Genomic DNA, 22,514 nt, shown 5'->3' with positions numbered 1-22,514 from the left:
TATGAGAAAAAAAAGTCAGAATTGCGAGTTTGTATCACGCAATTATGAGAAAAAAAGTAGCAATTACCTTTTTTATTTTTTATTCAGTGGCGAAAATGGGCTTCCATAGAAAGTGGACGTTTTTACAATTATAATAAAACACCTTTTACTTGCTAAAAAGTATGAGCTATCAAACAGACGACAGAAGGCATGCAGTAAATTGTGTACAACAGGTTTTTCTGTAAAGTTTTGATCATGTTGATCATTTGGAAGCCTTAGAAATGTATCAAATACGATACAGTAGGCTTTACAGAGTTAAATCTGTTCTGTAGAGTTATAAAATGCACTCATCTGACAATGAAAATGTGATTGCATCACATTCCATAAGCAATATAAAATAGTTTTTTACTAAAAGTTTCTGGCTTTGCCAATATGTGAGCAGGATCGATCGTAGAAACAATGTTTAGATGTATTATTACTTTGATTATCCGTTCATTTCCAGTTCATGGCCCAGTGTAAGTGCCTGCATGTAGGTAAAACGGTTAGACTTCTTGACTTTAACCGTATTCTTGACTATTCAGTGTTTTAAGTGTTTTGTTACATGTTGGTACACCTCAATAAATGGTAAATAAAGAATTTTCTACTATACTCGTGTACAATTTCATTATTAGACTTTAAATTGGTGTAACTTTTTTTCGTGAGACACTCTGAGGACTGAGGAGATCAGTGATAAGTTTCGCTCTTAAATCTAAAAACAAGAATTAAGTTTTACATGAAATGCTTATTTTAGCAAGTGTGTTCAATTTTAATAGCTTAATAGCTATCCTCCTTTTTAAGTTTAACGTATTTGTAAATTGAATGTGCGAGACGTCCGTGTCATCCGCTTACTTTTAATTTTATCTGTACAAAAACAGCCCGTATACTGCAGACTGGTATTTCGTATCATATTATTTTAATTTATTATTGTATTCCTAAACGCACTGGTTTGTAGCGCAACAATTTTTTTTTTTTACCGTTTATCACACTTTTTAATCTAGTTACTTAGATATCTGAGCCCATTGCGTATTTCTGAGGAAGTGGTATCACAGAAACAGGAAGTCAACCGGCTGTTCAAATGACAATGGAGACAGCGGCTTACAATAAAGGTAAAATATATGAAAAACAAGGCGTTTTAAAAAAAATAAAGCATAAAGACATGTTACATGTCATGACACGCAATTCTGACTTTATAACTCAAAATTCTGACTTTATAACTAGCAATTTTGACTTTATAACTCACAATTTTGACTTTATAACTCACAATTTGAGATATTGTGAGATATAAACTCACAATTGCGAGAAAAAACTCATAATTCTGACTTTATATCTCGCAATTTTGACTATAACTCGCAATTGCGTGTCATAAAGTCAGAATTGCAAGATATGAACTCGCAGTTCCGAGAAAAAAAAGTCAGAATTGTGAGATAAAAAGTCGCAATTACCTTGTTTTATTTTTTATTCAGTGGCGGAAATGGGCTTCCATAGTAAAGTGTTACTATTAAAACAATAAAAGAACTTGGATGAAGAAAAGTCTTTATGAAAGTTACAATTATGCACAGTGTATTAAGAAAGCAGGCAAATAAGGTCAGTGTTGATTTCATGTTCATGTTTAAGTGAATGCCTTCTGCTTTGCATGTTCATCTGCTCAGCAGCACAACTTTCAGACTTGTTACCAGACATATTGTTTTTATACATCAGTTGGCTGTTTTACATCAAATTTTTTGATTCAGTGTTCTAGTTGTCTTTGCTTTCAGGTGATCAATGCATTTTGCCCTTTTTGAGTGTACTGTGTTTTGCTGCTGTTTCATTCTATGATGGACAAATATCTAATGTTGCTCTTAATTGAAGTGTCATGCAGCTGATGTTATTGCTGCATTTCCTCCAGATTGCAAGCCATTACTTTTTAATGCACTTTAAGGTTTGTTTTTGGTAGCAGTTTGCAACCTACGTATTTTTGAAAAACACCTTATTGCCTTCTTGGGAAGCCTTTAACTTTGTCTGCTGTCTTTTCCACATGTCAGTCGGGTTGTTTGTTCCTCAACATCTCTTCTCACATTCATTTATCACAGTGGAGGACCTGGAGAGGAACGACGGCAGCCCAGAACGACCCTATCTGATGTCTGACAATCTTCTCAATGTTTTGAGGAAGAAGAACCAGGCCAACTAGTCCTCACTGATGGTCGGTCAGAGTTATATATGTGCCTCCGCAGTGCTTGAGATAGAGGTGCCTGAAGTCATTTTCATTGCCGTATTTATCATGCCTTAGAGAACCAGAAAATCATGTTAATCATGAAATGCATCAAAGTGATTGACCTCAGTATCTCAGCCATATGTTACGATTTAAAATGTGTAAGCTTTTCTTTAGATTGAGGTCAAATTACAGAGGTTTTAGGTTTATTATTTAAATGTCCAAAAGGCTTTTGCAATAACTGCCGAATGTTTTAATTAATATTTTAAAGAATAACCGAAGCGTCTTGGCCTAGATATTTTGTTTTGATTTTCATTTTGATGCTTTGCTTTTCCCCCCTAGTCTTTATATTTATGGTTTTTATATAAAAACACAGTGCAGTGTTGTCCATTGTGCTGTAGGACAGGATTGTAGAAAAACGTTTTCTTTGCCAATATGTGAGCAGGATCGATCGTAGAAACAATGTTTAGATGTATTATTACTTTGATTATCCGTTCATTTCCAGTTCATGGCCCAGTGTAAGTGCCTGCATGTAGGTAAAACGGTTAGACTTCTTGACTTTAACCGTATTCTTGACTATTCAGTGTTTTAAGTGTTTTGTTACATGTTGGTACACCTCAATAAATGGTAAATAAAGAATTTTCTACTATACTCGTGTACAATTTCATTATTAGACTTTAAATTGGTGTAACTTTTTTTCGTGAGACACTCCGAGGACTGAGGAGATCAGTGATAAGTTTCGCTCTTAAATATAAAAACAAGAATTAAGTTTTACATGAAATGCTTATTTTAGCAAGTGTGTTCAATTTTAATAGCTTAATAGCTATCCTCCTTTTTAAGTTTAACGTATTTGTAAATTGAATGTGCGAGACGTCCGTGTCATCCGCTTACTTTTAATTTTATCTGTACAAAAACAGCCCGTATACTGCAGACTGGTATTTCGTATCATATTATTTTAATTTATTATTGTATTCCTAAACGCACTGGTTTGTAGCGCAACAATTTTTTTTTTTTACCGTTTATCACACTTTTTAATCTAGTTACTTAGATAAAACTTTCAGATTTTCAGTCACCCACAAGGTGGCGTTGTTGACCAAATATACAGAATTCAATCTATTTTTTTGCAGGCGCTCCAAACTAGCGCAGATCTGTGGCTATAAAAATTTTTATTTTATTCCTAAACGCCCTGGTTTGTAGCGAAACAATTTTTTTTTTTTTTACCGTTTATCACACTTTTTAATCTAGTTACTTAGATAAAACTTTCAGATTTTCAGTCACCCACAAGGTGGCGATGTTGACCAAATATACAGAATTCAATCTATTTTTTTGCAGGCGCTCCAAACTAGCGCAGATCTGTGGCTATAAGCCAGTTGCCTTTTAACTCACTTTAAAGAAATTATGTGTTAAAGATGAGTTTTCTCTTGATATGAGTATTTCTCATGGAGAAATATTTTACTTGAGCCTTTTTCATAGGGCTAAATAATGTAAAATCATTTCATGATTACTTCATAATATACTACAGTTTCTCTACATGTCTTGTTTTCCAATTTCAAGACATGTGTGACCCTGGAGCACAAAACCAGTCTTAAGTCGCTGGGGTATATTTGTAGCAATAGCCAAAAATACATTGTATGGGTCAAAATGATTGATTTTTTTTAATGCCAAAAATCATTAGGATATGAAGTAAAGGTCATGTTCCATGAAGATATTTTGTAAATTTCCTACCGTAAATAAATAAAAACTTCATTTTTGATTAGTAATATGAATTACTAAGGACTTTATTTGGAATTTCGAAAAATTTACCCTTATGACTGGTTTTGTGGTCCAGGGTCACATTTTGCCATATAACCGACTACTATACATTGTCTACAAATACTACAAATATACAGTAGTTTAAATGTACGGTGACATACAAACACGGTCTTTAAAGGATTAGTTCACCTAAGCTGTTTGGACTCATTCTGACGGCACCCATTTACTGCAGATGATCCATTGCTGAGCAAGTGATTTAATGCTAAATTTCTCCAAATCTGTTCTGATGAAGAAACAAACTCATCTACATCTGGGATGGTCTGAGGATGAGTACATTTTTCAGCAAGTTTTTCATGTTTGGGTGAACTATTAATACCTTTAAGTTTAGCACATAAATTAAACTTAATCTCTGGCGGTATTGTTTAAACTTTTCCTTTTTTTTCTCACTTGTTATTGTTTAAACTTGCTTCATATGCTGATTCTAAAGGCATCTTCGTTTACTTTGCCAATTTCAATTCATGTCAACAACAATATTAACTCTATGGAGAAATTTCAATATAGGGTGAGCTGAGCTAAATTGACTCAAATTCACTATGTTTTAATCATCTGTAAGATCTCTTGAACTCTTATGGAATTGTTATTGTCATAGCTTGTCTGTCTAACCAGAAAATTAAAATATTCTCCAAAATTCTACCATTCTGAAAACAGTAGAATATTAGAAAAGTACTAAAACACAAAATCACAATCCAATAGGGAAGTTTTGTTTCCCATAATTTAAATGTTGAAAGATGCCTTGAACTCTTATGGGGGTGATTGTAATGATTATGTCTTGCCTATCTAACAAGGAAATAAAAAAGTGTTTTCTGATATTCTAGAATATTAGGAAAGCACTAAAATACAAAATCTCATTCCCATAGGGAAGTTCTGCTGTGCTACAGATAACCATGGTGTTAAAACAAACCGTCTTGGGTAACACTGTTTTCAAAGTGCCAGAACTCCCTCAACAATACAGAAGCACAGCTCCCAGTGACGTGTGAATGCTTCTCCATGATACCCACATCTCCAGGGGCTGATGTCTTCCTATTACAGCCAAACCCTGTTTTATAGAGCTCATACACTTTCAGAGTTCAATCCACAGCTCAGATTTCAAGTTATTGTTTATTAACACAGAATATAGGCGTTATGTGTGCTTGGCAAAAATGACATCATATTAGGATAGGTTTTGTGGCCTCAGCTTGTCCTATCACTTTCACGGTAGAGCCATGTCCTCTATGTCCTAGACTGTTTGTTTCATCTCACTTCAGTTTGCTTCTGAGATAAAACATAATTTGAGATTGGAAAATTCCACCTGCCCTCATAGTAGCTAATGAAGCACACATGCCTCTACCAGTGTGTAAAATATTATTTGGCAAGTAGCGGCTAGATCAGATGATTGGCAGTGACGACAGTAAGCTCGTCACACCAGTCCCACGGGACCCACACTGAGCTCTTGGCCTCCGTTGTGCACCAGCCAGAAAAGCCCTTCCCTCAGGCGCTTCATCTCAAGCCCTGAAGTTTATGAGGATATAGAAGTAATATTTAAAATATAAGATTTGCTGTCAGAGCCTTCATAATATGATTGGTACACAGAAAATCAAAGTGTATTTTGAAATATACATTTTATTGAAATTGTATACATATATATAAATTACAATTTTATATAAAATCCATTGAACCAATATAGCATATATAGCAACTACTGATGCATTTCATACATTTCATGAAAATACATCAATAGCTGCTGTCAATGCCATAATATTAGTTCAATATTATATATATGTATATATATATATATATATATATTAATGTCAATGCCATAATTCTCTAAAATTATGGCATTGACAGCAACTGCATTATTTATTAATTTTAAAAAATGAAAATAGATTTTGTGTTGAAACATTATCATTATCTATATACATCTTGATATATTAGATATATAACTAGCCTACCCTATATATAGGCAATGTTAATATTGGGGGGGAAATGGCTCAAGTAGTGGTATCATATTTATTTATTTATTTGTTTATAAAAGTAACCTTTTCATGAATGCACGTTTCTTTCAGGTCAAAAAAAGTTACTTTAGAAAAACCTCACATGCATAATTTAATATATATATATAGTTGTTTTAATACTACAATTGATTGCTTCTGTTGTCCTCATTTGTAAGTCGCTTTGGATAAAAGCGTCTGCTAAATGACTAAATAAAAATAAATACAGATATATTATAGCCTATTATTAACTTCGCGTTGTCCTGAGGAGGTAGGCTATACCTTTAAATCAGTAGTACACCGACAAAATCTATGAAAGTAAGGTTATTTATTACTTCATTTTGCAGTTGTACATGTAAAAAAAACATGATGTGCATATCACAAACAGCCTTCGTGTTTTAATTTTTTTATTATATTTAAGATTAAAGTTTAGCTTGACAGAGCCATGGTTTGCGCTGGAGAGGAAGCTCAACAGATTGCGCCTTGCAGCTTTCAGTCAGAAACTCGATTTAAAGTCATTAAATTATTCGCATATTGCCTATATTGAATATAATATCAACGTTGTAGCTTTGTGTCGTCGCTTACAGTGTAAATGGTGAGATGCTTCCTTCTTTAACACCTCCCACTTTACGATGCCCTTATGAGCGCAGGTGAAACGACACATTAGTGCGATCTGTCTGCCTCAAAGCAAGGATGTTCTACCATGATGTGTGTTTTATAGGCGTTTCTGATAGTTAGAGAGAATTTGCACGCTAATAATCGTTTAATTTTATATCCATGATAATCGCTTCTTATTCAAAAAGTTTGTTTTATATGGAACTGTAAGATGTTATAAATAGCGTAATGACTTTAATGTTATATGCAACTCTCAAAATGTTTATTTTCTAGCGAAATGCTTTTATTCTCAACAAGGCAACAACTAGGTTTTTCCCGGCTTTTGTGGTTATTTATGAGGATGGGAAGGATTATATGATAAAAGCATCCTCGTAGAAATGGGAAAATGGGAGTTGACAATGGTAAGACAATGCATTATTTATTTCTAATGTCTGTTTTTGAATGATAAGCACTTTATAGTTGCGCGTAATGTAAGTGTGTTATGTATTGAGTTGTATGTGTTGAATGCAGTGTGTTGCTGTGGCCCGAATGCTCTTTAAATAGAGTAAGAGATCGTGTTCAGAAAATGTGCTGTCCCAGCACCTGACAGATATACATCAGTGCTGATAGACGAGGCCGTTCAATGTGGGGCAGAGAGAGGGGCTTGACGTTACTGTGTTCAACTACATTGTCATAAATCATAGCTCGTCGGGGCAAGTTGTCACAAAAGCTATCAAAAACTCAATTCCATAAATGTTTTTTCTAGTAGTGGGTTTGGTCAAATGATCTCGCATGAAGTGAATATGTAGTGCAAAAGTGACTCATTTTTGTCAATATATTTTTGTATAGGCTATAGGCAATGTGTGTGTGTGCTAATGTGGTTTTACATCAACATAAACATAAAAAAATACATTAAACATAGTGCCACATAAAATTACATTAAACTTATATTATGTTGCATAAAATTACATTAAAATACTTATAAGTTTAATAATAATAAATGTTTAATTTATTTAGCACCTTTCCCAAGCTCAAGGACGCTTCACAATGACAAAAGCAAAATAAACAATAATTTCATACGTAGATGGACAATAGACATTTGCCAAGTCCAGAATGTGCGATTGCAGTTGCATATACCACAGTAATAATGCAGAATCATAATCACAAAAACTAAAAAAAAGAAAATAAAATAAAATAACAAAATAAAAATGTTTAAAAAAAATTGTTGTAATTTTATGCAATTTATTTATTGTAATTTCTGTCGGTCAAAAGAGTAGATTTATGTTTTCCCAATTGTCTCTTGCTTGCACTTTACATATTTACATTTTATTTATTTATTTATTTATTTATTTATTTCAATAGACCATAGTGCATTTTAAATTATTATAAAAAAAATTATATATGTATATATATATAGAGAGAGAGAGTATAATATTGAGTGTATCTTATAGAATATACTGTATATTTTTAAGACACATTGCGATATAACTTTTATTTATTTATTTATTTAACATTTGATGTGAAACCTGTTTTCCATTTTGTTTCAAGCAAATATTTAGTTCAATATCTAGATGAATCAAGTGAATATAAGTTCAAAACCGAATAATTTGTCACAGTTGATTTATTAAAATTTTTGTCTGCCAAAACAGAAGTTTATTTTTTTACCCAATCTTTCTGTACATTTATTTATTTATTTATTTGTTTGTTTGTTTGTTTGTTAGTTTATTTATTTATTTATTTATTTATTTGCTTGCTTGCTTGCTTGCTTCAATAGACCATAATGCATTTTAAATGCATATAAAAAATAATAAAATAATTATATATAGAGAGAGAGAGTATAATATTGAGTGTATCTTATAGAATATACTGTATTTAAGACACACTGCGATATAATTTACTTTGTTTTGACGTGAAACCTGTTTTCCATTTTGTTTCTGTCACATTTGTCTCATTGTGCTAACTAACTAATCATCAGCAGCCAGCAGTTTGTGCCCAGTGTTGTGTGTCATGTGCCTCTATTTTGTGAGATTTGGCCTGGTGAATGTGGGTAACAGACATTAAGCCAAAGTAAATGCCCTAGTCAGCAGCACTTCCAGTTCAGCTTTTGTTGAACAGCTTATTTTGTTGAGGGGAAAAAATTCTCATGTGCCAGTTCTGTGCTTTACTGACAACACACATGGCCTGGACGGTTTGTTGAGCATCAGAAAGCACACGTTATTCTTTTGCTGGCCCTTGAGTAGGGCTGGACAATAATTCAATATCAATATGTATCGCAAGGATGCTTAAAATTGATCAAAAGTGATGATAAAGGCATTTATAATGTTACAAAAGATTTCTATTTCAGATAAATAGTGTTCATATCGATATCGGAATTATATCGTATCGACCGAAATTAAGAAATATATCGTGATATCAATTTTGGCCATATCGTCCAGCCCTACCCTTGAGTAATAGCCAGTTTCTCTCATGTCCTGCTATCTGACGGCAGTGTGACCTCCTGTGATCGAGTGAAAAATGTTATGAATGCGTCTACAGTAACCATTAACGAGCGTTTTAGAGGAGATATAGAGCTGAAAGAGCACTGAGAATGGGGATGTTTTGGAAAAAGGACAAGATAAAATGATTTAAAGATGTTTTGAGAGACAGAATCATTGTGCTTGTCATATTATGCAGCTTTAATGGTATGCTTTTTATGTATAATGATATGTTTTGCGTCCCAGGCTGAAAATACAAGGTCCCAGGTGCATGTCCTTTGAACTGAAGTGCTGTTCTTCTTGAGCTGCGGACAGCTTCTCATTAGCTGTAGTGTTTGCTCACTGGAATAAATCAAAAGACATTTCATTTTGTTTATTCATCAGGAAAGACCCATGTTATATTCAGATTGTGAGTTACAATAGCTGTAGTTATGAGGCAGACATGCTGTTTCAAATAGCCACTGCCTTAAAAACAAGAGTTTTAAACTTTGCTGGCCACCCAAAACACCCTAGAGACTGCTATTATTCCTTTTTCAAGCACTTTGGATTTGAGCAGTAGTCTCTTGTTTTGCTTGCCTGTGTTTTCACATCTTCAGCTCTCGCCTTGTTTATCCTTTTAACTTTGCAATAATGGGCTGTAATTGATAGTTTTGAGTGTCACAGCAGCTCATAATAGTAGTTAACGGTGAGCACATAACCCACTCTCAGCAGTGTGTGTGTGTGTGTGTGTGTGTGTGTGTGGACTTGCCATAATGTTAGTCACATCAGCTGCTCGTCAGAATGACTCTTTGTCCTCATGTCTGTGGTTTGCAAATCCATGCTGCTTTTAGCTGACAGGCCGGTCCCCAGTGTTGTTATACAAATAGTGCATTATGGGTAGTGTTTTTGGTTGATAGTATTTGATTTAGAATATAGCTCATCCATTTAGGTGCTATGCTATAGTTTGCATTAAGGTCTCTTGCTTAACTCAAATGTTTGTAATATGAAGATTTAAAAATTTAAGAATACATTAAAGTTATTTAATGTTTATTTTAAAAGTTATTTTTTATCACTACAGTACTATTATTAGTAGTAATGTTTTTATCACTACAGTACTATTATTAGTAGTAATGTTTTTATCACTACATTACTATTATTAGTAGTAATGTTTTTTATCACTACAGTATTATTATTAGTAGTAATGTTTTTATCACTACAGTACTATTATTAGTAGTAATGTTTTTTATCACTACAGTACTAGTATTAGTAGTAATGTTTTAATCACTACAGTACTATTATTAGTAGTAATGTTTTTTATCACTACGGTACTATTATTAGTTGGAGTGGGGTGAGGAGCATGAAGACGGGGCGGTGTTTGGGATCACCCTGCGCAGAGAGCCGGTCCAGCAGTCGGCCGATCCTACAGAGGCTTTCGTTCAGTACCGAACATGTAAAGTACGCAGGTTAAAAGCAGCTACGCTGGACAAGCTGGTCTCTCACCTTCTGGACCCCTGCTGTCAGGAGCAAGACTATGGCAGGATACTGCTGTCCACGTATCGCACCTTCACTAGCTCCAACAAACTCATCGATATGCTCCTCCAGAGGTGTGTGTTTAGATGTGTGCACATGCAAATGTGAGTTTGCGATGGCCAGCTGCATTTGCTTATCTCTAGTTTGTGTGTTGTTTTTTTCCCTACATCAAGATACGTGATCACTGACCACTTCCTTGAACTCTGTTTCCATTGGTCATCTCTGAGGGTTCATGGCTTTATATACTTATCAACCTTCTTTATGACGTTGAAGAAGCCCTGCATATATTAATTATGCAGTGTTTAATTATATATTTCACATATTTGATTTAACACCTGGTTTGTAAAAACCTGTTCATTAAATCAGCCAGACAAATTACAGAATATGACAGACTTGTCTGAAAACACAGCTTGTACCTTGGGTGTTGGTTACATCTTGCAAATTAAAAGCATCACTTTTAAAGTTTGAAGGATGTTAGACCAATACCATATAAACCTAATTACATTTATTTATTTATTTATGTGTTGTACTATTGTACTATTTTTATTTATCACACTTTATTTATTTATTTGTTACACTATTTTTTTTTTATTGCACTATTTTTATTTATTACACTTTATTTATTTATCACACTTTATTTATTTATTTATTTGTTGCACAATTTTTTATTTGCTGCACTCTTTTTATTTATCACACTTTTTGCATTTATTTTATTTATTGCATTTATTTATTAAGCTTCTCTAGTAAATGTGTCTTTTAGACATTTTTACTGGAAAACAATGCAGCTAGGTACTAATAAATAAAGGTTTTAAGCAGTTCTGCATCAGTCTTTATATCCTTCTTGAACATGTAAAATATAAAGGTGTGTCTTGGTAGTTTGATTTATAGCTACCGTCTCTTTTTACACTGTTTTGTCGAGACGGTTCTATGACAAGACGTCTTCAAATAATTAAACACAAACAGTCCTGGTAATGTTTATACATAAATAGTATTTGTAAAGAACTGTACTTTTTCATTTTTTTCCTAATAGGGACAACCTGGCCTCTGCGCTTGACACCACCAATTACCCTAACAGGTAAAAACATACTCTGATAAAATTATTTTTGTCACCTTTAACCTTTAATTTGCGGTATACTAAACTGTCATTGTTGATTTTTACAAAGCTGATGTGTGTATTGTACACACACGCCATATAGGCTATACAGTATATTATAACTGTATATATATATAATTATACAAAACACTGTGACTCTGTAGTGCTGTCAACTTGTACAGTTTGTGTAAAACAGTTTTGAAAATACAGCTTCAATATTTTCTTCTTTCCTGGTTTCCTCACAGCTCTTTGTGGACTGTGCTTCAGATGTGGTTGGAGGAGTACAGTGATGATTTGAGGGATGCTCCCATGCACTCGTCCCTGCGTCTCATGTGCTTACAGCTGAGAGGACACCCCGCTCTCTTCCCCCTGGCCAAGCACTATGAAACGCTCCTTAAGAACTTCCAGGCTGAAGGTCATTGTTGGATAATCTATTGTGGATTATCACTTTTTTATTTGATGTGCTCATCAGTCAGCTATTGTTATAGGCTGAAAATGTTTATTTGCAAAACCAGATAACTCCCTTTTTTAATTTTTTCAAAAATCATGGTTCTTTTATGTTATTATGTTTTTAATATGTCAGTTAGTTAGTTATTTTTTACTTAATCAAAATAACCCAACTACTGTTTGATTGAGATTAATTGGAATGCACAATGAAAAAACATGATTTTTGGAAATTGTTAAAAACGTATCTGTTATCTGTTTTTGCAAACGAACTCTTCATTTATGCTGTTCGTTTTGATTCTCCTATTCATCAAAGAGTCCAGAACAAATGTATCACAGTTTCCACAAAAATATTAATCAGCACAACTGTTTTCTACATCAATAATCATCTGTTTCTTGAGCAGCAAATCAGCATAGAATGATTTCTGAAGGATCATGTGACACTGAAGACTGGAGTAATGATGCTGAAAATTCAGGAATTAATTACACTTTAAAACATTTATTTAAGATTGTAATAGCATTTCACAATTTTCCTGTTTTTAGTGTATTTTTGATCAAATAAATGCAGCCTTGGTGAGCATAAGAGGCATCTTTCAAAAACATTAAAAAAAGCTTACATACCCCAAACATTTAGTTTAGTAATTTTTTTTAACCATATTTAATATTACCTTATATTATATATTATTATTTTTGCAGGTCACTTACTTAACTAGTGCTGCAGTGTTACAAATCAAATTCATTTTATTTATTTGTATTTATGAATGTACACACATTTTTATTTTTACAAATGCACAAATATTCTATAGTCTCTCAGTTATATAGATAGATTGGATTATATATTGAGAATTATTGCTTTTTTTATTTGATTTGCACATCATTTTAAGTTTTTTATTGCTATAAAAATGTGTGTAGATCAACATTTAGCCTCTTGAATCAGTGTCTTTTGATGTTGTGGCAGGTGGTCCAGTTGATCAAATAGAAGAATCAGCCTTGAATAAAGGGGTCTATGAGGCAGATAACCTGGCAGATTTCATGGGTTTCTCCGTTACGGGTGTTGCTGAACAGCTCACGCGAATGGACGCTGTGAGTGCAAGTTTTTATTCTTTGCTTCTGTGCGACTCCTCATGTTCATATAGACTTGTAATGTTGGTGTTCCTGATGTTGTAGGACCTGTTTATGAAGGTGGTCCCTTTCCAGTGTCTGGGCTGTGTGTGGTCTCAACGGGACAAGAAGGAGAACCTCTCACCCACTATTTGGGCCACCATCGCCCAGTTCAATGCAGTCACCAACTGGGTCATCACTTCTCTGCTTCGATCCTCGTCGTCTGTCACGCAAAGAGCCAGAGTCATTGAGAAATGGGTTCGGATTGCACAGGTTCGCTCTTTTTAGAGACAGCTGCAGGTTGAAATGATCTTCAGTGTTTCAAAGTCACTCTCGTGCTATCCCTGTGAGGTTATTTAGTCTTTTAAAAGACTCTTTCAAAGATCATGTGAAAAACTGTGTTAAAGAATGACTTTTCTTTTCACGCAGGTGTGCAGAGAACTGAAGAACTTCTCTTCTGTTAAGGCCATTTTGTCTGCGCTTCAGTCCAACCCCATCTATAGACTAAGGAAGACATGGGCTGCTGTCAGCAGGTACAGATACACAAATCTTATGGGCTTTTATGGTCGCTATAGTCAGTGTTGGGGAGTAACTAGTTATATGTCACAGAATTATGTAATTTACACTGAACAAAATTATAAACGCAACACTTTTGTTTTTGCCCCCATTTTTCATGAGCTGAACTCAAAGATCTAAGACTTTTTCTATGTACACAAAAGGCCTATTCCTCTCAAATATTGTTCACAAATCTGTCTAAATCTGTGTTAGTGAGCACTTCTCCTTTGCCGAGACAATCCATCCACCTCACAGGGGCGGCATATCAAGATGCTGATTAGACAGCATGATTATTGCACAGGTGTGCCTTAGGCTGGCCACAATAAAAGGCCACTCTAAAATGTGCAGAAATTCTTTTGTTATGCAAACCGATTGTTGCCTTTTGTGTACATAGAAAAAGTCTTAGATCTTTGAGTTCAGCTCATGAAAAATGGGGGCAAAAACAAAAGTGTTGCGTTTACAATTTTGTTCAGTGTAATAACAAAATAAATGTAACTGTATTCTCTTACAGTTACTGAGAAATAATGTGTAATTACAGTTACTTATGAAAATGTTAACAATTAAAAAGGGGGTTACATCTGAATATTTTCACACACACATACAGATTTAATTGAGTTCTTTCCCAAATTGCATTGACTGCTCTAAAATATGACACAGGGTTCAGGAGTTTAGGACACAGAACAGGACACATGCTCATTTAGTTCTGTTTGATTTCATATTTAAGTTATATACTTTATTTTTTAAGATTAACTGTTTTTTCCAAAGCATTGTTAGATGCCTGTCATAGCTATGTCATGATTTGATTTCAAAAGCTATTATGATTTTAAATCTGTATGTAACCTCAGAACGATCTCACAGTAAAAAGAGGTGCTAAAGTCTGATTTTGTAGTGTCTGTGATTTAAAATGAAATCATTACAATCTTAATTCAAGTGATGAAAATTTTTGAAAGTCTACGGTAAGTGCTACTGTAAGGTTAACCCGGACTGCTTTAAATGTTTGAAAATGATTAACAGTTAAAAACATTTGTTAGAAATTTAGAAAAGTAATGGAAAAGTCATCAAATCTGATCAGTTACTTTAATAAAGTAATTGAAATAGTCAGTGTTCGAACTATACCGTGGACTTTGGGGGAGCCCTAATTGCGAATAACATGCCTTAACACAGAATCGACCACAGAGTCCAGCGTTTATTTTTTTTCTACGAATCTTTGAGTTAACATATGTACTAAACATGAGTGGAATTTGCACCGCAGCGCCCCCACACCTTGATGCTCATGACAAGAATAGCATGTATAGTTATCTTTATTGAAGTGAATTAGGTTTAAATCGCCTTCATGCATGAATGAATGATATTTTTTGCAATTTTACACATAATAATCCACGATGATCACATTACACAAAACTGAAATTGCACGTCAAATTAACACATTGTCAATATTTTTTGAGACCCCCCAAAATTTCACAAATCCCGTTTTCAGGGGAGCCCATGTCTTATTAAGGGGAGCCGAGCTCCCCCTAGCTCCCTCGTAGTTCGCACCCTGGAAATAGTTACACTTCTTATTACATTTCAAAAGTAACCTTCCCAACACTGGTCTCGTATAGCTGGTTTTGTTCTCTATATAGTTTTTAGTAGAAAACCTGAGCCATTGGTGGAAAACATTAAGGTTAAGCCATATTTTGTTGTAAACCTCTGATTCTGTATCTCCAGAGAGGCCATGTCTGTCTTTGAGAACCTGTGTGAAACGTTCCCAGATGAGAACTGTGTTCTGACCAGCCGAGAAATCTTTGTGGATGTAAGCTATGAACACATCAGTGTTATTTCAGTATTATTTATATACTATCATAGTTTTTATTAATATTTTACATTTTTTACATTTTTACATTTTCAGTTTTTATTTTAATTAAATTTTTAGTAATTTTGTAATGTGCATTTGTCAATTTTATTAGTGTTTTTTTTTTAAATATATATTATTTATTTCAGTTTAATAATTTTAGTACTTCAGCTTAAACCTCTTTACTTCAGTTGGTTCACAAGGCAACATTTCCACGTTTTTAATATAATATTTATTTCAGCTTTATTTCATTTACAAAAACTAATAGATTTAGTTAACAATAACAGCACTGGGACATTGTGCTACCTGATGAAAAGATCACACAAATCAATGTGCCTTGAATAGACTTTGCTGTCTTTATCCAGGTTTTTGAAATCAGTTCGAGCGACATGTGAATTTAATTTAGCGTTCTTTTGCAATTTCAAGTGGAAGACATTTGATCTCACATTTGGAGTTCTTTTCTCTCTTAATCCACTTATGATATTATGGACTGAGACACAGGTGATGTTTGTCTAAAACGGACCTCTCTGTTCGACCAGAGTGTGCTGAGATTATCAGAGCAATGACCTGATCTCAGAGTTCACATGAAAGCATTGTTCTTATGATCCATGAGCAAAAAACAAAGGGCTCAGTTTTGACTGTTTTACCTAGTATTTGTTTATGCTATGTATTTTTATCATTATTAGAGTGTCACCTCTTAGCTTGACTGCATGCTATTTCTCACATATTTTAGGATGGGAGTCAAACTGACATGGATAACACTACCACAAAAACATCCAAGAGATGCCCTCTAACGAAAGAGATGGTGAAGATGATGACAGATGGCACTCTTTTCTGTTTAATAATCAGTGTTTTTGAGTGATGCTGTTCAGGTGATTAACAGCAGAGTGATTTCTTACAGAGCTCAGCTGGAGGGACGGTTCCATATCTGGGGACATACCTTACAGTACTGACCATGCTGGACACTGCCCTACCGGACACTGTGGAGGTGAGGCTGGAATCAGAATCATGTTTGTTTAGAAATGACTGAGTGCTTGCCTTTGTTAGTGATGCTCATGCAACATATTACATTTTTATTGCTTAGCAAACACCTAGCAACTCCCTAGTAACCATACACTAGCGCAGAATGCCCTAAATACACCCTAAACACTATAGCAGCCACATAATTGGGCACTGAAATCAGCAGAACACCACAGTAGCTACCTTGCAGCCACTTAAAAATGTCTTAATGGCTGTCCAGAACAGGGTTTCAACACCCTAGCAACACCTTAGCAACAGCCTAGTAAGGCCCTAGCAACACTCAAAATACCTCTAGCAGAGAATGTGCTGAAACACACTCAGAGAACCCTAATAGCTACATTATTGTGTGCTTAAAACATACAGAACACCCTAGCAACACCATAGCAACATCCCAGCAACACTCAGAATGCCTTCACTAGATTGAATACCCCTAGCAGAGCATGCGCTAAAAACACTCAGAATACCCAAACAGCCATATTATTGTGTGTTAACAACACATGGAACACCCTAGCAACTGTCTTGCAACCACTTAGAAACATCCTAGTGACCATTCAGATCATCCTAGCAACACCTTAGCAACGCCCTAGCAACACTCAGACTACTAGAAGAAAATGTGCTAAAAGCAAACTCAGAACATCATAGTAGCTGCTTTACACTATGCTCAAAAATCATGCACACCACCACCCTAGCAACGCTCTAGCGATCAGCCAGAACTCCCTAGCAACGCCTTAGCAACACCCTAGCAACACTCAGACCACTCTAGAAGAAAATGTGCTAAAAGCCACTCAGAACATCATAGTAGCTGCTTTACACTATGCTCAAAAATCATGCACACCACCACCCTAGCAACGCTCTAGCGATCAGCCAGAACTCTCTAGCAACGCCTTAGCAACACCCTAGCAACACTCAGAGCACTCTAGAAGAAAATATGCTAAAACCAATCAGAACATCATAGTAGCTGCATTAGAATGTGCCTAAATATCATGCCCAAAACCCTAGCAACGCTCTAGTGACCAGCCAGAACACCCTAGCAACACTCAAGTGACCAGCCAGAACACCCTAGCAACTGCATAGCAACTAAAGGAAAAAAACAATAGCAGACTCCTAGCAACACCTTGATGTTTGCATCATTCATATTTTCTTTTGAAAATGTAAATTAGTTATTTTTATATCCATTTTTCATTTGGTTGCACATGCAGAATTGTCATTATGTATCATTTTGATTTATTTCTGTTAATACTATTAACAGGGTGGCCTCATTAATTTTGAAAAGAGGAGACGGGTGAGTACTTCTCTTTGTTTATCTTCTTAACTGTCGAATTAAATGTACCCAAAGAGAGCCATCTTTGTCCAGATGTTGTTGTTGCTATAGATTTGGTGTGATCTTAAAGAGCCCATTCTGAACAAATATGAAGTCCTCTGTAAAGCGGCGGTTTGACGTTGGCGCCGTAGAGATAGCCTTATGTTTACAGAGCACTCTCTACTTCTGAAGGCGCACACTGATATTAATCTCATGACTGATTATTTGTGCAGGGTGTGTTATGTAACAGTCATGGCTTTGTTCCTTGTATTCCTCTTTAATCTTTTGCTCTATGTTGCTGCTTTGCCTCTTCGTTTCATGGGAATTACTCGCACTGTTTTGCAGGAATATGAGATTTTAAGGCAGATCCGTCAGCTGCAGGCCTTGTGTTCCCAGTATGTTTTACCTCATCATCCTCAGATCGCTGCCTGGCTACAGAGTCAGAAACTGCTGTCGGATCAGGAGAGGTGAGACTACAAAAATATAATATAATTTGTAATAATATAAATATAAACAGACACAAAATGGAAAACAACAGAATGAAGTGTAATCTTACATAACAGAACAAAGTCTTAAAAATTGTAAAATAAATCAAAATAAATAAAATATCAAATAAAATACAAATATAAAATATTTCAAATATAAATAAAATATAAATAAATTAATTAATTAATTAATTAAAAAATAATAGAAATCTGAAGTTGAAGTATTTTACAGCCTGAATTATTATTATTATTATTATTATTATTTTCCTAGATTTTAATTGTGCTTATGTCTCCCTGTCCTCAGCTATGAATTTTCCAGACAGCTGGAGACTCCTCATGACACTTCTCCATCCAACAGCAGTTGGAGTCACCGAACTCTCGCCAAAAAGCTCTCATCGTGAGTATAAGTTCAGCTTAAACACCATTTTAACTTAAGTTTGCTGCAACTGTCCTGTCAGCTGCAAGCTTTTATTAGCATAATATAGGAGAAATCTGTTTGCAGGCTCTTGTCAGGGAACGAGGGGTCCAAAAAGAACGCAGACCAGATCAGTGTGTCCTCGGCAGGATCCAGCGGCTCTGAAATTGAGGAAATATCCGCTTCTCAATCAGCGTCTTTTATATCACCGGTACTTGTGTGTGAACACATGCACATGCACATTTACATTTATTCATTTAGACAGTTTCATTTAGTGGATTTAGTCATCTGTAGGGACTTTCACTTTTTTATTCCTAATAAAAACTAACTATTTTAATACACCTCTTTTCATATTTAGATATGAATGAATGTTTCTTGAGCAGCAAATCAGCATATTCGAATGATTTCTGAAGGATCATGCAACACTGAAGAAAGAAGTAATGATGCTGAAAATTCAGTTTTGATCACAGCAATAAATTACATTTTAAAATATATTCAAATAGAGTTCTTTTCAATTGTGATAATGCTCCACAATATTACAGTTTTTACTGTAGTTTTCATCAAGCAAATGCCTTGGTGTGCATAAGAGCCATTTTATGTATTTTAAGGTCATGGAGATATTATCACTGTTTACTTCTAAGGACTTTGACATCATTACTAAAGCTTCTGTCCTTGTTTTTAATATCCCATCGCTCGTGTTTACATCGCTGCCATGACTCAAGCACAGCATTAAAAAAGCATGCTTTGTGTCAGGAGTCATGCCCTCTGCACCGTATTCAGGGACAGACAGACGTCAGCACTTGAATGCTTCAAATTCTTGGGAATTTTTGTCCTAATATCGCTTCCATCATTTGAAGCTGCTGTTCAGTTTTGAAAAGTTTTAATAAAATGTTGAATGCTCTTTCACAACATTACATTCATGCTACATTTGAACAAGATTGAACCCATAACCTTAGTGCATTCAGCAGCATCCTCTATTTTCTATGGAGCTAGTTCCATATGCTTTCATTCTTCTCGCATAATAAAATAATTTAAGCTCAAATCAACAAAATTGATGTCATTTTATTATTCAGTCATTATAATGACAGTTCAACTCTACATTATCTCTCACAAAGTTAAGTCACCTGGAATTGTTTTTATCTATATCTAATCATCCAAATCTATTTGTACCAGTACTGTTGCGTCACACTTGAAAATGATTGTGATGGTGCCTGCTGATGTTGTTTTGTTAAAAATGTCTCTAAAATGTGACTGTCTCCTCTCATCTCTAGTCTCTTTCCAGCTGTGGTCAGAACACTGAGGCTTTTCCCTCGTCTTCCTCTCCTGATTCCTCCACCATGTCTAGTTCATCCTCCAGCTCTCAGCAGGACCTCAACCTGAATCCATCTTCCTCCTCCTCCTCTTCAGCGTCAGCTGACCCTCACCTGGTCTCCTCCCACAAGCGCTCGGTCTCTATGACCTCCCTGCCCTTCTACAACAGACAGGTGGACGGCTCATGCATCATCAGGGTCAGCGTGGAGTTCTGCAACAATGGAAACATGTACAAGAGCATACTGGTGAGTATGGGACAAGAACAGCATTTTTTAGGACAGCTTTTCTCATTTAATAAGTCGTAACTAACTATAGATTTTGTACAATACATGTGATAATACATATTGTACAGCATCTATATTATATATATTTATACAATTATTTAATTATATGTATATGTGTATGTGTGTGTGTATATATATATATATATATATGTGTGTGTGTGTGTGTGTGTGTGTATGTGTAAACAATTATTTAATTAATGAAATTATTAATTGAATAATTGAATATATATACACACACACACACATTTTAAAAATAATAATGATGACAATAATAATATTAATAATGATAATGTATTCTTGCATCTCTAGCATCATTATGGTTTGACATAATTTTTAATAGTTTATGTATATACATACACAATTAATTAAATGTATAATTTAATTAATTAATAATAATGATGATATATTATAAAAATAATAATGATTAATTCCTGCATCTCTGATATCTGACTAGCTTGATATATAATTGTATGATTATTATTATGTTTATTATATGTAAATATACACTGAACAAAATTATAAACGCAACACTTTTGTTTTTGCCCCCATTTTTCATGAGCTGAACTCAAAGATCTAAGACTTTTTCTATGTACACAAAAGGCCTTTTTCTCTCAAATATTGTTCACAAATCTGTCTAAATCTGTGTTAGTGAGCACTTCTCCTTTGCCAAGATAATCCATCCACCTCACAGGTGAGGCATATCAAGATGCTGATTAGACAACATGATTATTGCACAGGTGTGCCTTAGACTGGCCACAATAAAAGGCCACTCTAAAATGTGCAGTTTTACTGTATTGGGGGGGTCCGAAAACCAGTCAGTATCAGGTGTGACCACCATTTGCCTCACGCAGTGCAACACATCTCCTTCGCATAGAGTTGATCAGGTTGTTGATTGTGGCCTGTGGAATGTTGGTCCACTCCTCTTCAATGGCTGTGCGAAGTTGCTGGATATTGGCAGGAACTGGAACACGCTGTCGTATACGCCGATCCAGAGCATCCCAAACATGCTCAATGGGTGACATGTCCGGTGAGTATGCTGGCCATGCAAGAACTGGGATGTTTTCAGCTTCCAGGAATTGTGTACAGATCCTTGCAACATGGGGCCGTGCATTATCAGGCTGCAACATGAGCTGATGGTCGTGGATGAATGGCACAACAATGGGCCTCAGGATCTCGTCACGGTATCTCTGTGCATTCAAAATGCCATCAATAAAATGCACCTGTGTTCGTTGTCCATAACATACGCCTGCCCATACCATAACCCCACCGCCACCATGGGCCACTCGATCCACAACGTTGACATCAGCAAACCGCTCACCCACACGACGCCATACACGCTGTCTGCCATCTGCCCTGTACAGTGAAAACCGGGATTCATCCGTGAAGAGAACACCTCTCCAAAGTGCCAGACACCATCGAATGTGAGCATTTGCCCACTCAAGTCGGTTACGACGACGAACTGCAGTCAGGTCGAGACCCCGATGAGGACGACGAGCATGCAGATGAGCTTCCCTGAGACGGTTTCTGACAGTTTGTGCAGAAATTCTTTGGTTATGCAAACCGATTGTTGCAGCAGCTGTCCGGGTGGCTGGTCTCAGACGATCTTGGAGGTGAAGATGCTGGATGTGGAGGTCCTGGGCTGGTGTGGTTACACGTGGTCTGCGGTTGTGAGGCCGGTTGGATGTACTGCCAAATTCTCTGAAACGCCTTTGGAGACAGCTTATGGTAGAGAAATGAACATTAAATTCACGGGCAACAGCTCTGGTGGACATTCCTGCAGTCAGCATGCCAATTGCACGCTCCCTCAAAACTTGCGACATCTGTGGCATTGTGCTGTGTGATAAAACTGCACATTTTAGAGTGGCCTTTTATTGTGGCCAGCCTAAGGCACACCTGTGCAATAATCATGCTGTCTAATCAGCATCTTGATATGCCACACCTGTGAGGTGGATGGATTATCTCGGCAAAGGAGAAGTGCTCACTAACACAGATTTAAACAGATTTGTGAACAATATTTGAGAGAAACAGGCCTTCTGTGTACACAGAAAAAGTCTTAGATCTTTGAGTTCAGCTCATGAAAAATGGGGGCAAAAACAAAAGTGCTGCGTTTATA

At 35.5% G+C, this 22,514-nt stretch overlaps 2 protein-coding genes across 2 annotated transcripts in view; both read left to right on the top strand.

Moving 5' to 3' along the window:
* LOC107711128 (choline transporter-like protein 2) overlaps positions 1–2,151 on the top strand; it is a 12,160-nt gene extending 10,009 nt beyond the window's left edge. Inside the window, exon 17 of the mRNA XM_016516075.1 lies at positions 2,088–2,151. The gene's annotated coding sequence lies outside the window, so the exon portion shown is untranslated. The remainder of the gene's footprint in view (positions 1–2,087) is intronic.
* Positions 2,152–10,378: 8,227 nt separating this feature from the next.
* The window catches only part of LOC107711125 (ral guanine nucleotide dissociation stimulator-like 1), a 24,707-nt gene continuing 12,571 nt past the window's right edge, over positions 10,379–22,514 (top strand). Inside the window, exons 1-14 of the mRNA XM_016516073.1 lie at positions 10,379–10,636; positions 11,593–11,637; positions 11,901–12,070; positions 13,058–13,182; positions 13,267–13,473; positions 13,630–13,733; positions 15,463–15,547; positions 16,320–16,391; positions 16,488–16,574; positions 17,856–17,888; positions 18,252–18,373; positions 18,696–18,788; positions 18,894–19,017; positions 20,078–20,362. Coding sequence (XP_016371559.1) covers positions 10,623–10,636; positions 11,593–11,637; positions 11,901–12,070; positions 13,058–13,182; positions 13,267–13,473; positions 13,630–13,733; positions 15,463–15,547; positions 16,320–16,391; positions 16,488–16,574; positions 17,856–17,888; positions 18,252–18,373; positions 18,696–18,788; positions 18,894–19,017; positions 20,078–20,362 — 1,566 coding nt within the window. The 5' untranslated portion in view covers positions 10,379–10,622. The remainder of the gene's footprint in view (positions 10,637–11,592; positions 11,638–11,900; positions 12,071–13,057; positions 13,183–13,266; positions 13,474–13,629; positions 13,734–15,462; positions 15,548–16,319; positions 16,392–16,487; positions 16,575–17,855; positions 17,889–18,251; positions 18,374–18,695; positions 18,789–18,893; positions 19,018–20,077; positions 20,363–22,514) is intronic.

Source organism: Sinocyclocheilus rhinocerous, unplaced genomic scaffold (genome assembly GCF_001515625.1).
Source record: "Sinocyclocheilus rhinocerous isolate Xijiao unplaced genomic scaffold, SAMN03320098_v1.1 scaffold4796, whole genome shotgun sequence".
Classification (NCBI taxonomy): domain Eukaryota; kingdom Metazoa; phylum Chordata; class Actinopteri; order Cypriniformes; family Cyprinidae; genus Sinocyclocheilus; species Sinocyclocheilus rhinocerous.
The sequence above is the reverse complement of the archived record's forward strand: the minus strand, read 5'-3'. Positions and strand labels throughout refer to the sequence as shown.